Source organism: Vicugna pacos, chromosome 20 (genome assembly GCF_048564905.1).
Source record: "Vicugna pacos chromosome 20, VicPac4, whole genome shotgun sequence".
NCBI classification, from domain to species: Eukaryota; Metazoa; Chordata; class Mammalia; order Artiodactyla; family Camelidae; genus Vicugna; species Vicugna pacos.
This window is the reverse complement of record NC_133006.1, coordinates 5,704,852-5,718,543: the sequence shown is the minus strand read 5'-3', so window position 1 is coordinate 5,718,543 and position 13,692 is coordinate 5,704,852. Positions and strand designations below refer to the sequence as shown.

The following is a 13,692-nucleotide window of genomic DNA, read 5'->3' as shown; positions in this document are numbered from 1 at the left end:
AGACCTAGGGTGTCAGGAAAGGGGGTCTGAGGGTCAGGGTCTGAATCCTGCTTTGACCTGCACTGGATCAAGGGCAGTGTGCTGTTTCGGTGGGGATAATCCGAGGGCGTCTGGCCCGGGGGTGAAAAGCGCAGGATCTGTGCCGGGCCCCCCACCCCCGGAGTGGCATGCGGCGCTGCCACTGACTAGTTTCTCTTTTCCCATTTGGATTCCTTGCCTGCTAATAGAAAATGTAACAGTGCTCCCTCCAGAAGTTTGGGAGGCTTCAATAAGGTAATATATGTAAGGTGCTTAGAATAGTGCCTGGCAGGTGGTAAGCACACAGTGAGTGCTAACTCATATTAATGTTTTTATTTTTAGTTGCCAGTCTAACTTCTGCATGAGATTCACAATAGATGATGTATGTGGAGAATGCTGGGTTCTTTCCCCCAACATCCCTTTGAGTCATTTAAAAATGATGGCTCCAAGTACATGCACACTAACAAAAAATTATAAGAACTTCAGTCATATAAGATAAGCCAATAGAATTTGGAATATTAAGAGTTTTATTACAAGGAATAAGCACAGATTTGAGTCCAAATCTTGCTGTTCTGTGTGTCACATGAGGGGTTAGGGATATGTATGGGTAAGTGTTTGACAAGTGGGTGATCTCCGACCGTGAGCACTTTTTACAGTTTAATTCAGAGGGTAAAAGGAGAAGTTATTTAAAATTCAGTTATTTTCTAGCTCCCAGAAGATGAAAAGCAAGTTACTGTGTAAGAGGATTAAGGGAAATAGAGAGCTATGGGTTTTGCTCCTGCAGGTCCTTTGACCCCTGGAATGTGGTGGGAGTGGCAGGCCACCCGTGTCTGGGTACAGACCCGGAGAACTGGCAGCTTCCACTTCCTGAGTCTGACGCACTTTCTTGGGAGTCCTGCTCGAGATACCCTGTAAGAAGTCAAACTAGAATTGCTAAACTGACTTGCAGGGCAGATCTGTTCTGAAACCAGCATAAACCAGCAGCTGCCAAGCTGAAGAGACTGTGTCTCATGCCTCAGCAGTGCCAGCTGAGCCCAGCGCTGAAACAGTCCCCACCACAGGGCCAGACGTGTGCGAAGCCCCCTTGGACTCTTCAAATTCATCTCTTCACTAGCTCTGTGCCCCCTGTAACCTCATTTAAGGCCACATGGAGCAGATGAATTGCCAGCTATATCCTGTCCTAATTTCTGAGCAATAAAATTGGGAGATAGAATAAAATGATTATTGTTTTAAGCTTTGGGGTCATTTGTACTGCAGTAATAGATAGCTGAAATCGATAGCTAAACTTGAGCTTTTGGTTTCTTGAATTTGAGCTGAAAACAAAACAAAATACCCTCAAACAACCCTTCCGTGATTCGGAAAGACTATGAAATGTAGTGAAAATAATCTGACTCAAAACTATGGTTCATAGTATGAAAAATGAGATTCTGATAATTAGGTGAGTAGAGAGAGAACTCTGAGGGAGAGCAGATTACTCAGAGAGGGCAGAAATGGGAAAGCTGTTGATAAATGGTTTCGCCCTTTTGGAAATTTGATTGCTGAAGCTGCTTGGAAAGAGCTCACTGAGACGTTTACGGCTTTTTAGTTTTGAGGAAGAGTGGCTTGCCACATCCCTGAGACCTGCCAGGAGCCTCAGGGTCCTTTGAGGTCTTCTTAGTTCCAGAGATACCTTTTTATTATACAGTGCTCTTGCCCCGTCAGAGTTTGCCAGAATTTAAAGTAGACCGAATTACTGCGTTCATTTCATATAGACTAGATTGTGTCTAGCCCTTTCTTCTTGCTAACTTCAGTTCAGCTAAGAAATAGTGAACTGGGAGATGTGTTCAGGGCACTGTGAGGTGCGATGGGCTATTTAAGGCACTTTCTTAAGTAGGAAGGGGTATTGATAAATGAGTAAAAGCAATCATCAGTTAGACCCCATGCCATAAGGCTCGTTGACTTTTGTGTGCCTTTTTGAAATGGTTGCAGATTTTTTTTTTTTTATTTTCAGCATTGAATAGCTTTGTATTGGCTCTTAATGTACGGAGTTTGATTGTGGTAGGTAAGGGAGAGAGACTTTAATTTATGTGGCAAATCTGTTGAAGTTATTTCTTATTGAAAGACTGAAAATAAAAATCTATTTATAAGTCCAGGGAAGCAGGACAGTTGAGGCCTAAGAAAACCCCTTTGTGTTGGCAGACACATTTGCTGCTATTATAACACTTTGCTTAAGAAATAGGAGAATCGTGGGTGAAAGGAAACCCATACACAGCTGTTTGCATTTGCTGCTCAGCTTCCTGGATTCCTTAAGCGGTATCACTTTTGGGTCGTAATGATCTTCCTGGAGGCAAGAAACAAAGTGAATGAGATGCAGCATAAACTCCCCTTGTAAATTTCCAAGGCTGCTCTTACTGATTTTTCTATAAAATAGAAGTAATAATTAATCATTTTGCCCTTTTTGGTAGCTTAAAAGTAACAGTAGCAGGGAAAACACAGATAAGGAACCAAGTGGCTGATATTTTGAATAAAAGATCAGTGTTAAGTTCATTGCAGAGAACAATGTATGAATTCAGTGTGTTCACTCTCTTTCTGCAATTTTGAGGCCGCAGAATGAAAATGTCTACGCTGAGATAGGGGAGGATTCAGGCTTTGGAGGGAGATTGTATTATATAATATAATACAGTGTGGATAGGATACGTATTTACAATATTATGAGAATGACGGCTGTTACAGAGAGGCTCACATTAATGTTGTAGGCTCCTCACGGCTGAAATGAGCCCTTTCCTCCTATTTCTGCTGCAGAGGAGTGGAAGGAGGGCTGCGAAGGGGCGGGGCCTGGAGGAGTGGCCTGCCGGTGCAGGCAGTGCTGCTTCCTGTTCTGCCCTGAGGGGGGCGTCCCTGAGAGCTAGAGAGCTAGAGAGCTGGCTGTCCCTGCGGGGTGGTGTCACGGCCTCTTCCTGTATTTGAGTCCACATTGTAAGTGCAGGTGAAGCATTGAACATTTAGGAGTGTAATTAGGGGTGGAACTGTAAGTTGAGATGAGGGTATAAAGGAGGGGAGGACTTGAAGTAGGATGAATGGGTGAGTAGTGTCTGTATGAGGTGATGGGGACACTTGTCTGAGTGTCTGTCAGCATCAGGAGGTGGCTTAGAAGAACCTGAATCTACAACCCCCTTCCTACCAGGATACCCTAAATTAACACAGAGTTTGTAAGAAGTATGCTTGCTAGGCAAATGTGTCCTTTAGATCGATCCCCAAGCTGCCAGAACTCTACTCTGAAAGTCCATGCTACATAGAAATTCTAGAGCCATGCCTGTCCTTTATATGACTTGATAGCCAATGTTTAATACATGCTTTCTGTGTATCCAGCATTAGGTTGTGTGTGCTGGAGGGTTTGCACGAACATGTTTATAGCTTGGGAGAGCAGGAAGAAACTTCAGAAACAGAACAAGGTAAAATATTTGATGGAGTCAGTGAGAGTTACAAAAAAAGTAAAGAGGATATTGCTGTGGGCTGGGTTAATCTAGGAAGGCGTCATTGAGCTAATAGTATTTCAACTGAATCTAAAAGACAAAAAGGCAGAGAGGAGGTGACAGAGATACTCTGATGCTGGAGTATCCTGCCACCCACAGCCTCAGATGTTGGAATAATTTTCTAAAGAACTGAAATTGTTGAATTCGGTCAACAAATAGGACACCTTTTTCAAAGCCATAAAACTGATTTCTAATATTTTCAGTTACAGATACATGTATCTGAGCATCTCTTGGAATAAACATCTCCTTTCCCTTCGTCCAGGCACAAAAAATATGTAGTGTTCTCCTGTCTGCTGTCTGCTTGGATTTGAAATATACAATAGAAATATAATCACACCCAAGTTATTAAAAAGCTGGATTTCCAAAGATTGGATTTCCCATGGCCCATAAGAGAAAATGTAAACAACTCATTTTTTTAACGACCTTATTTTCTCCTACTCTTTTATTTCATTCTCCATTTGCTTGAATACATATGACTTTACCATTGGTAAGTATTGACTCTAAGCAGGTTTCTTCCTTTCCTCTTCAGCTAAGTAGAGCCTTATTTTTGTAATATCCTACTGTTAGCTGCTTATGTTGGAAAGCTTCCATTGTATCCCGTCTTTCATGAAATTGGAGTTTGGCTGCCTCTCTTCCACTGATCTTGAAAATATCCAAAATGCTGCATAGTTAAAAAACTCAGAACTAGGTAAAGTTGAACAATTTTCTACTGGGCTGCATTGTAAAAGTGGGAGGGAAAATGACTTTCTTTTGCTTTTTTTCAAGACATTTGCCAGTTGGAGCCTAAACAGAGATTGAGTTTGGAGGCCTTTAATTGTGCACCAAAAGGTTATTGCAGAAGATAACATAAGGGGGATGTCATAAAGCAGAAAATTTGAAGCTCAGTAATAGAAAGCTGTGTGAAGACGTAGGCATTCTGCCAATTAACTGGGTGCTTGAAATAAATAGTTTGGAATTAAAGAAACAGTTGCAGATTTCATAGACTTGATTAACTTAGTTCACAGGAAAACTGGAGATGGGGAACCCACTTCAGATAACTTTAGTTGCCAGAAACTAACAATACTGTAAATAACTAAACTTCAATTTAAAAAAAAAAAGAGGGGGGATATAAATGAAACAGACACTAAAAAAAAAAAATAGAAAAGATCAATGAAAGTAAAGCTGGTTCTGTGAAAAGATAAATAAAATAGACAAACCATTAGCCAGAATCATCAAGGAGGGAAAAAAAAAAGGACCCAAATAGATAAAATCACAAATGAAAGAGAATTTACAAACAATACCACAGAAGTACAGTCATAAAAGACTACTACAATTATATGCCAACAAATTGGACAACCTAGAAATAATGGATAAGCTCCTAGACATACACAATTTTCCAAAACTGAACCAGAAAGAAATAGAAAATCTGAACAGTAATCAGAAAACACAAGTCCAGGACCAGGTGGCTTCACAGAGGAATTCTACCAGATACTTAAAGAAGAGTTAATACCTGTCCTCAAACTATTCCAAGAAATTGAAGAAATATTTTCAAACATATTCAACAAGTAGCATGTTGTGCAGCCTCCATGTGTTCTTGCTTTTCTAATTTTCTTCTTGTAACTGATTTCAGGTTTCATACTGTTGTTGCTTGCTGGGAATTCAGTCTTCTTTAGTTTATTGAGACCTGCTTTGGGGCCTAGCATGTGATCTATCCTGGAGAATGTTCCATGTGCCCTTGAAAAGAATGTGCATTCTTCTGCTTTTCAATGGAATGTTTTATCTATCTCTCTATCTCTCTCTCTATCTGTCTGTCTATCCTATCTATCTATCTATCTGCCTACCAAGTCCATCTAGCCTAATGTGTTGTTTAAGGTCACTGTTTCCTTATTGATTTTCTGTCTATCCATTAATGTAAGTGGGGTCTTAAAGTCCCCTACTATTACTGTATTACTGTCAGTTTCTCCCTTTATGTTTGTTAGTATTTGCTTTATATATTTACATGCTCCTATGTTGGGTTCATAAGTATTTACAAATAATATATTTTCTTATTGGAGTGACCTGTTTATCGTTATGTAGTGTCCTTTGTCTTTTGTTACGGTCTTTGTTTCAAGAAATCTTTCATCTGATATAAGAAAATTTACCCGAGCTTTCTTTTCATTTTCATGGAATATCTTTTTTCATCTCTTCACTTTCAGCCTGTGTGTCTCTTTAGATCTGAAGTGAGTCTCTTGTAGGGAGTCTATTAGATAGGTCTTACTGTTTTTTATCCATGTAGCCACCTTATATCTTTTTATTTGAGAGGTTAGTTCATTTTAATTTTAAGTATTTTTTTGTTTGTTTGTTTTTGGTAGGGGAGAGATAATTAAATGTTTTATTTATTTATTATTGTTTTATTTAATTATTTTTATTTGGGAAGAGAGGTAAGTAGGTTTATTTATTTTAGTGGCGGTAATGGGGATTGAACCCAGGACCTCTTGCATGCTCTACACTGGAGCTATACCTTACCCTCTAAAGTAACTGTTCATTGGTATATACTTACTGCCATTTTGTTATTGTTTTCTGGTTGTTTTTGTGGTTCTTCTCTGTTCCTTTCTTCTCTTGTTCTCTTCTCTTGTAGTTTAATGATTTTCTTCAGTGTTATGTTTGGATTCCTTTATTTTTTGTGTATCTCTTGTACGGTTTTGGTTTGTCATTACCATGAGGTTCATATATGTTGACCTATACATATATAGAGCTGTTTGTTTTAACTTGATATTTGCTTGAGTTCAAATGCATTCTAAAAGCATTACATTTTTGTTTCCTCCTCATGTTTTATGTCATACTTTACATCTTTTTACTTTGTGTATTTCTTAACTGTGTATTATAATTATGGTTGATTTTATGACTGATTTCTTTCAGTGTTAATACTAGCTTTTTAAGTGGGTAATCCACTGTCTACTATATATTTGCCTTTAGCTGGGAGTATTTTCTCATTTTTAAGTATAGCCTTTTCTTCTTAAAAAACCCTCTAACATTTCTTGTAAGACTGGTTTAAAAAGTGTTAATGAACTCTTAGTTTTTTCTTGTCTGGGAAGCTCTTTCCCTCTCTTTCAGTTCTGAATGGGACCCTTGCTGGGTGGAATATTCTTGGTTGTATGTTTTCCCCTTTCATCACTTTAAATATATCATGCCACTCCCTTCTGACCAGCAGAGTTGCTGCTAAAAAGTCACCTGGTAGCCTTATGGGGGGTTCCTTTGTATGTGGCTCAATGTTTTTGTCTTGCTTGCTTTAAAATTCTCTCTCTTTAAATTTTCCCATTTTAATTACTATCTGTCTTGGTGTGAGCCTCTTCAGGTTCATCTTGTTTGGGACTCCATGCGTCCTGGACCTGGATTATGTTTCTTTCTCCAGTATAGAGAACTTTTCAGCCATTTTGTTTTGGAACTAAGTGTTCTGCCGCTTTCTCTTCTTCCCTTCTGGGACCCTATAATGTGAATGTCAGTGCTCTTGATGTTGTCCCAGAGTTCCTTAAACTGTTCTCATTTTTAAAAATTCTTTTTTCTTTTAGCTGTTCTGATTGGATGAGTTTAACTAGTCTCACTTCCTTGTTGCTTATGTGGCCTTCCGTGTTATCTAATCTTCTGTTTATTCCCTTTAGTGTATTTTTCATTTCAGTTGTTGTATGTTTTAGCTCTGATTTTTTTTTTCATATTTTCAAACTCTTTTCATTGAAAAGTTCTCATTCTGTTCCTCCATTCTTCTCCTGAGTTCTGTGAGCATCTTTGGGACCATTGCTTTGAACTCTTTATCGGGTAAGATACTTATCTCCATTTCATTACGGTTTTTCTCTGGGATTTGATCTTGTTCTTTTGTTTGGAAGAAATCTCTCTGTCTCCTCGTTTTGTTTCACTTCCTGCATTTGTCCTTATGAGTTGGATGGAACAGTTACCGCTCCTGGTTTTGAAGGTGCGGTCTTATGTAGCAGTGTCCTCAGTGTAGGCTGTGTGTGCTACTTGGCTTTGGCTGCCTGGGTGGAGCTGCTGTGTGGCTGGGCTGGGGCTTTTCCAGGACACGCTGGGGCTGCCGACTTGGGTCGGTTGGTGCTGGAGTTGGCGTGGACTTGGGGTTTGCTGGGGTGGCCCCGGCAAGCTGTCTAGAACACCAGGCTCTTTTTAAACCCTGACTCTGTGCTGGGACTCCCAGTGAGTGAATTTGTATGTGAGCCCTTTAAGAGTGGAATTTCAGTTTCCTATAGCCCTCCAGCTGTCCCGCATGTAAACCCTGCTGGTTCTCAAAGCCAGTTAAGTGGACTCACCCACCCAGTGCCAGTCCCCAGGTCTGAGGTGTCCGATATGGGGCTCAAAGCCCTCACTCCTTAGGGAGGACCTCTGAGTCTGTGGTGTCTTCTCCTGCTGCACTGGAGGTGTGGGTCTTAACTGGATGGTGTCTCTGCCCCTCCTGCCCTTCTCAGTGTGCTTTTTCCTTTATATCCTCAATTGCACAAGAGCTGTTCTGCAGATCTTCAGGTCCTTCTCAGAGAGATTGTTCTGTATGTAGGTGTAGTTTTAGCGTATTTGTAGGAGGTGAGCTCAGGCTCTTCCTTCTTCACCGTCTTGATCACATGGGTCAGAAACCTTTCAGTGCATTCCTGGAAAAAGCCCAGGAAAACAAGCTGATCAAAATGTACATCACCAGTAATAGTAATAAATACTTACCATTTATTAAAGGCCTGCTCTATTTAGGCCTGTTCTAGGCAGTTTACATACTTTACTTGATTTAATTGTGACAGAAAGTACATGAAACATATTTTTTTCACTTTACCAATGAAGGAACAACGTGTTAAGAGCTTAATTTGCTTGTTTAAGATTTGAACTTAGGCCTCTGCAATTATAAAAAACTACACACTTTCTGTCCTTGTACTCTGCTCTTATAATTATTCCACTGAATCTGTTCTCACTCCTACATAAGATCCTTTGTTAGAAGCAGGAGGCTGTTTAATCTTATCTTGTTCTTTGAGAGGAAGATTTTTTCCTAGGTATCCAGTAGTTAACCTCATTAGGGGAGCTTGAGAAAATGAAATATGCTCATATTTTTCACGGTAGTGTTTATACTGAAAGGAGAAGAGGATAGCACGATTATTTTAGAAATTTGAAATAAGTCAGTAGAAGTTTATAATAATTAGCAAAGTTTTAGTCAGGCATCTTGCATTTTTCAGCGAGAAGTTTCTTTGGTCTTGTAAGTTATGTTTATTATTAAATGGATAAATGAAGGTTTAGAATGTGTGTGACAAATGGATGAACTTTTTAATTCACCAAGGAAAAACAACATATTTACTGAAAGGCTATAACATAGGAAATGACATTAATTTTAGATAGAATGTGCATTATTCAGAATGCACCTGGTTACTTTGGGTGAACAGTTTAGAAACACATCGAATTCCTTAGAATTTTATTCATTATTTCTACTCTGTGGATCTGAAGAGTGCAGGATTCTTTGCTCACATGTCTGTTCTCACATGAAGGCTGAGAAACCTGTGGTTCTTCCGTCCCTAGTCCTTCAGGGCCCCAGAGAGGAGGGGGTAGTTTATCCACTTTTGGCAGAGTCTCTTTGAAGTTGCTTTCCCAGAGTTAGCAAAAATAAAAGTCTCTTTCTCTCGGACTTGTTTCCCCCTTCCGATCCCCTCCTCAGATCCCCTGTTAGAGTTTTCCATTCATACGGATATCATTACCCTTGTCTTTTATTTCCTTTTGCATCCTAGCATAGTTATTACCTATGCACTTTATGAGTCTTTTTCTTCTGTCTTTTTGCTCACAAAGCGATGTTTTATTATTTGCCGTGTTATAAAATACAGTGTACCTGATGCTGTGTGAAAATGTATCTGCAGGAGTCCTCTGGGGCAGGCTGTGAATGCACGTTCCCCAGAGAGGACCTGAGTTTTCTTCTGCCAGGCGTCTGGGGCGTTTGATGCGGGGACAACCTTAAAACCAGTTCAAGGCTTGCAATTTCCTTGAAGACCCATGGTTTAGAGCAGGAGGCTCTCTTGTTAGATACCCCACTTCAAGTGGGCCTGACTCTGTATATTAATCCTCTGTGCTTTAAAGAAGATGCTTTAAAAATTTTTACCAGTGTATTTTCTTTGATTTCTCTGAGAGCTTGATCTGAATAATGTAGCTTGCTTTACTGAAACATCAAGTTCTACTGCACTTTATTTAACCAAATACCTGTTGTTGGGCATTTAGTTTAAAAAAAAATTATTCCAAATAACTTTGTGATGAAGAGAAATTTTTCCTGTATTTGTTCTGTTATTAAGTTTAATTCTGGAAGTAAAATCGTTAGGGTCTACATGTTTTAAGGGTTTATGAGGTACATTGTCAAAGTGCCCTGCACAAAGAGTGTCCCAACCCCGTGGATTCAAAATCGTTTTAACTTTTGCCATTTTAGTAGGTAGAGAATAATGCTACATTATTATTTTTAATTTCCTTTTATTATTTCCACTTCTGTGAATCTTGGCTGCGGTTTACTTTTGGATTACTAGTTGTTACGTCCTGCTACTTAGGGGGTGTGTTGAGAGTAATCAGATGTCATATGACATAAATGTTTCCCACAGTTTGTCATTTATATTTCATCTTCACGTATAGATCTTTTACTTTTCTGTACAGAAGTTTAAAATTTGTATCTACTCAGCTCTGTCAATCTTACAGGAGATAACAGAGCTATTGTTGTTCCTACAAATAACTAGTGCTTTAGGTTTGGAATTGTTTTATGTGGCTAGAAAGTTCAGAAATAGTTAAACCGCTCTTAACTGCAAATAGAGATTTTAATAAATTAACATAATCCCAAATTGGGATAACGCTCATATTTAGTCTCTGTTACCTTGATTTTTATTGTAACTTCTTTCTTACTATAATACTTTCTGTTTCCCTGCTACTGTTCTTTTGATATGTGCCCTCAGAGATCGTCAGAGTAGAAATTTGAAAGTATATTAAGTTTTCTTCCCTATTTGGGCTTCATTAATGATAGCAATGATTTAGTAATATTAGGGATGACTTGACATATCGGGTTTTAACATTTTTCAAAAAAGTATAGTATCTTCCCTGGAACAGGGAAGTATTTTATTGAAACTGAAGGAAGAGTTTTAATTTTTAAGTGATAAGAAATATGTTTCCTTTTAGATAAGTGATGGAGAGAAGACTCTCCGAGAACAGGATCTCATCGCTTCATCACCCAGCTTAAGCGCTCCATCACCCACTCAGCTGGACTTGGAGTCAGTTTATAAGGTATGTAAACTTTTGAAATACTTCTTAGGTTTTGTTATGTATATCAAATTAGGCTTATCTATGTGTTTAATTAACCCGTTCGTATCGCCTCGTGTCGGCACAGCCTCTCCCTCTCCTGCTCGGGTCACGTTCACCCGACCAGGGAAGCACCACCTTTCTGTGCTGGGCTGTCCTCGCTGACCCCCTTCCAACCCTCACTGCTGGCCAGTCTCTTGAAGCAAGTCCTCCCTTTTGTCCCTGTGCTCGGCTTCTGTGCCCCACGATGGGTGCCCTGGCAAGGGTCCTCTCGTCACCCCCTGGCCGTGACTTCTTGTTCTGTATCCCTGCCTGGCGCGGGAGGCTGTCTGTGCCCGTGTGCCCACGGGCCTGGCACCGGGCCTGGACTGAGTGCCCTCGTGCACAGTCTCATCTGTCTGGGCCCTGCTGCCTGCTTGCTCTCCCGCCGCAAGCCCTGCCTCCCCCACTCAGGTTCCAGCCCCTCTCCCTGGGCCACCTCTGTCTCCCTCTGCCCCTCAGCCCAGACACCTGCTTTGCTTGAACCCACTGGGTGGCTTTGGGACTGAAGAGGTCCAGAACGGGGGGAGGGGGGCTGAAATTCATCTTAAAATTCGATAGCTCCTGCACCACCGATTCCTCTGACAAGAGTGGCTGCTTCTTGGTGGGTGCCAGGAGTCTAGAATCCTGCCTCCACGTTGGCGCTGTTATGACCTCCCTGTGGAAGCACGCAGCCTTCCACATGCAGAGCGAGGCCCTCAGCATTCCTCCTCCCACACCACGCATTGCCCTCACATCAGCCTTTGCTTCTGCTTGGGCATCTCCACCTCCACCGTGACCCCCTCATAAGCTGGAATCATGGAATATTGGAGCCGAAGAACCCAGCCCTCAGGGGCGTGTAGACCATCTCTCCGCCCCTTGCCTGGGTTTATAGACCTGGGGGTTTAGGAGTGTTCGTTGAGGGTCCCGGAATCCCAAGTCTAGTCAGTGAAGAGCGTGGACTAGAACCCACTTTTTCAGACTCTCTCCTTCTCTTGCCTGGATTAGTGCACTAAATCCTGGCACCCCCGTCACGTGTCCTGTGTGAGCTCCTGTCTTGGGCTGGGGCACCCCAGCTGCTCTGCAGAGATGCCTGACTTTCCATGTGTGTCTGTCTTGTTTCCTCAGCTAAGCACCGAACCTCCTCAGGGCAGGGGCTGTGTGCTGGTTGTAGAAATCTGTAAAAGAATCAAACCTTTCTGTAAAAACACATGATCTGATGCCGTGTGGTGTCACTGAGTATGTAGAAGAATCATGGGCATACAGACTTAACTCTTTCCTAAAACTTGGGTGAACAAGCAATTTGAGGATTTTTTTTTAAACCTAATTTTTTACATCATTTTTAAGAAGGAGAAAAACTTGAAGAGTAAGAATGATTTTCACAATTTACTGATACCGTAATCTGCTCATCTCTTAGAGTTTTACGATAGTCATAAGACTTTAAAAATAGCATGAGGTTTTTAGAAAAATATTTCCTGGCAAATATTTATTTTCATAAGAAAACTGGACACTTATTATTTCTATTTCTTAGTGTTGAGATTAGCTTTCCCAATATATTTCTCTAGAGAAAAAGTAGAAACATAGATGAAGGGATTTGGAATTACTTTTACTTATGAGTAATTTTTAGCATTGGACATAGTGTATACTCTTTGGATTCTGCTTGATGAAGAATAAAATGTGGAATATGTCATAAGAAGGGACTGCAGGGTACTCAGAGGGCTTTGAAATCCTGGTGATTATAATTTGTAAACTCATGAGTTAAGAGTAAAAATAAAATTTTCTAACTTGGCTTATTTTTGAAACATCTACTTTGAAACAAGCACATGTTTGGATAGGGGGAGGGTATAACTCAGTGGTAGAGCACTGCTTGGCATGCATGAGGTCCTGGGTTCAGTTGCCAGTCCCTCCACTTACAAAATAAATAAATAAATAAATCTAGTTACTATCCCACCTCTGGCAAAAAAAAAAAAAAAAAAAAAGAAAGAAAAAAACCCCAATCAGTTTGGACTCCCACTCCTCCTAATACTGTTGTTTATTGTTAAGAGTATAAATTGATCTTTGCATTTTTTTTTTTTTTTGATGTGCTGGGACTAAGGACCTTCTCTTAGGACGGATTTTGTTTGGACTTGGCATGAAGACTAGAAGGATGTTGTAATGACTGACTTATTTTCCCTGTTTGACTCTGAATTCAGATCCCTTTTGCGGATGCCCTGGACTTGTTCCGAGGAAGGAAAGTCTATTTGGAAAATGGCTTTGCTTATGTACCACTCAGGGACATTGTGGCGATCATCCTGAATGACTTTAGAACCAAACTGTCCAAGGCTTTGGCGGTAAGTATTTACTTTGTTTCCATGTTTCCATCTTCACTTTATTTCCATGTGTTCACATTTTTCACTTACATACTCTTGATAGTTTTGTTCTCTATCTTCTTAAGAAATAAGTTTACTTAATTTTTATGATGATACTCAGATTGCTCATGATGCTGTACTGTTATTTCTAGAACTTCAATATTTTTGTTACTACCCATTGTTATTTTGCCATTTTTTTCTTTCTCATACTAATACTAATGGTGAGATGATTAATTTTGTGAATAGCCTCTGTGTCTTCAAAGATGTATCTTTTTTTCCTTGAAAATGGATTTCATATATGGTCCTTAACAATTAGTGTGGCCTGCGGTGGATACACCCCCAGATTTCTGTTCTAAATTGGTATTTTGTGTCAGTGGAAGGCAATATAGAACAAAGTCTTTATATTTAAATACTAAAGACAGTTATACGTTAGTGCTACAATAAACAGCCCACTGCTGGGCGAAATCGGAGGCAGCTGAGTTGAATAAATGATATAATCAGTACTTTTAAAGAGATTTGTTAAAAGCAGACACTTAAATGATAGC

General features: G+C 40.1%; 1 protein-coding gene across 2 annotated transcripts in view; it reads left to right on the top strand.

Annotated features, from left to right (window-relative positions):
- The window catches only part of PRIM2 (DNA primase subunit 2), a 215,376-nt gene that overhangs the window by 24,568 nt on the left and 177,116 nt on the right, over window positions 1-13,692 (top strand). For both annotated transcript variants that reach the window (XM_072944748.1, XM_072944747.1), the window contains exons 6-7: window positions 10,662-10,766; window positions 12,992-13,129. In XM_072944748.1, the coding sequence (XP_072800849.1) occupies window positions 10,662-10,766; window positions 12,992-13,129 (243 nt within the window). The remainder of the gene's footprint in view (window positions 1-10,661; window positions 10,767-12,991; window positions 13,130-13,692) is intronic.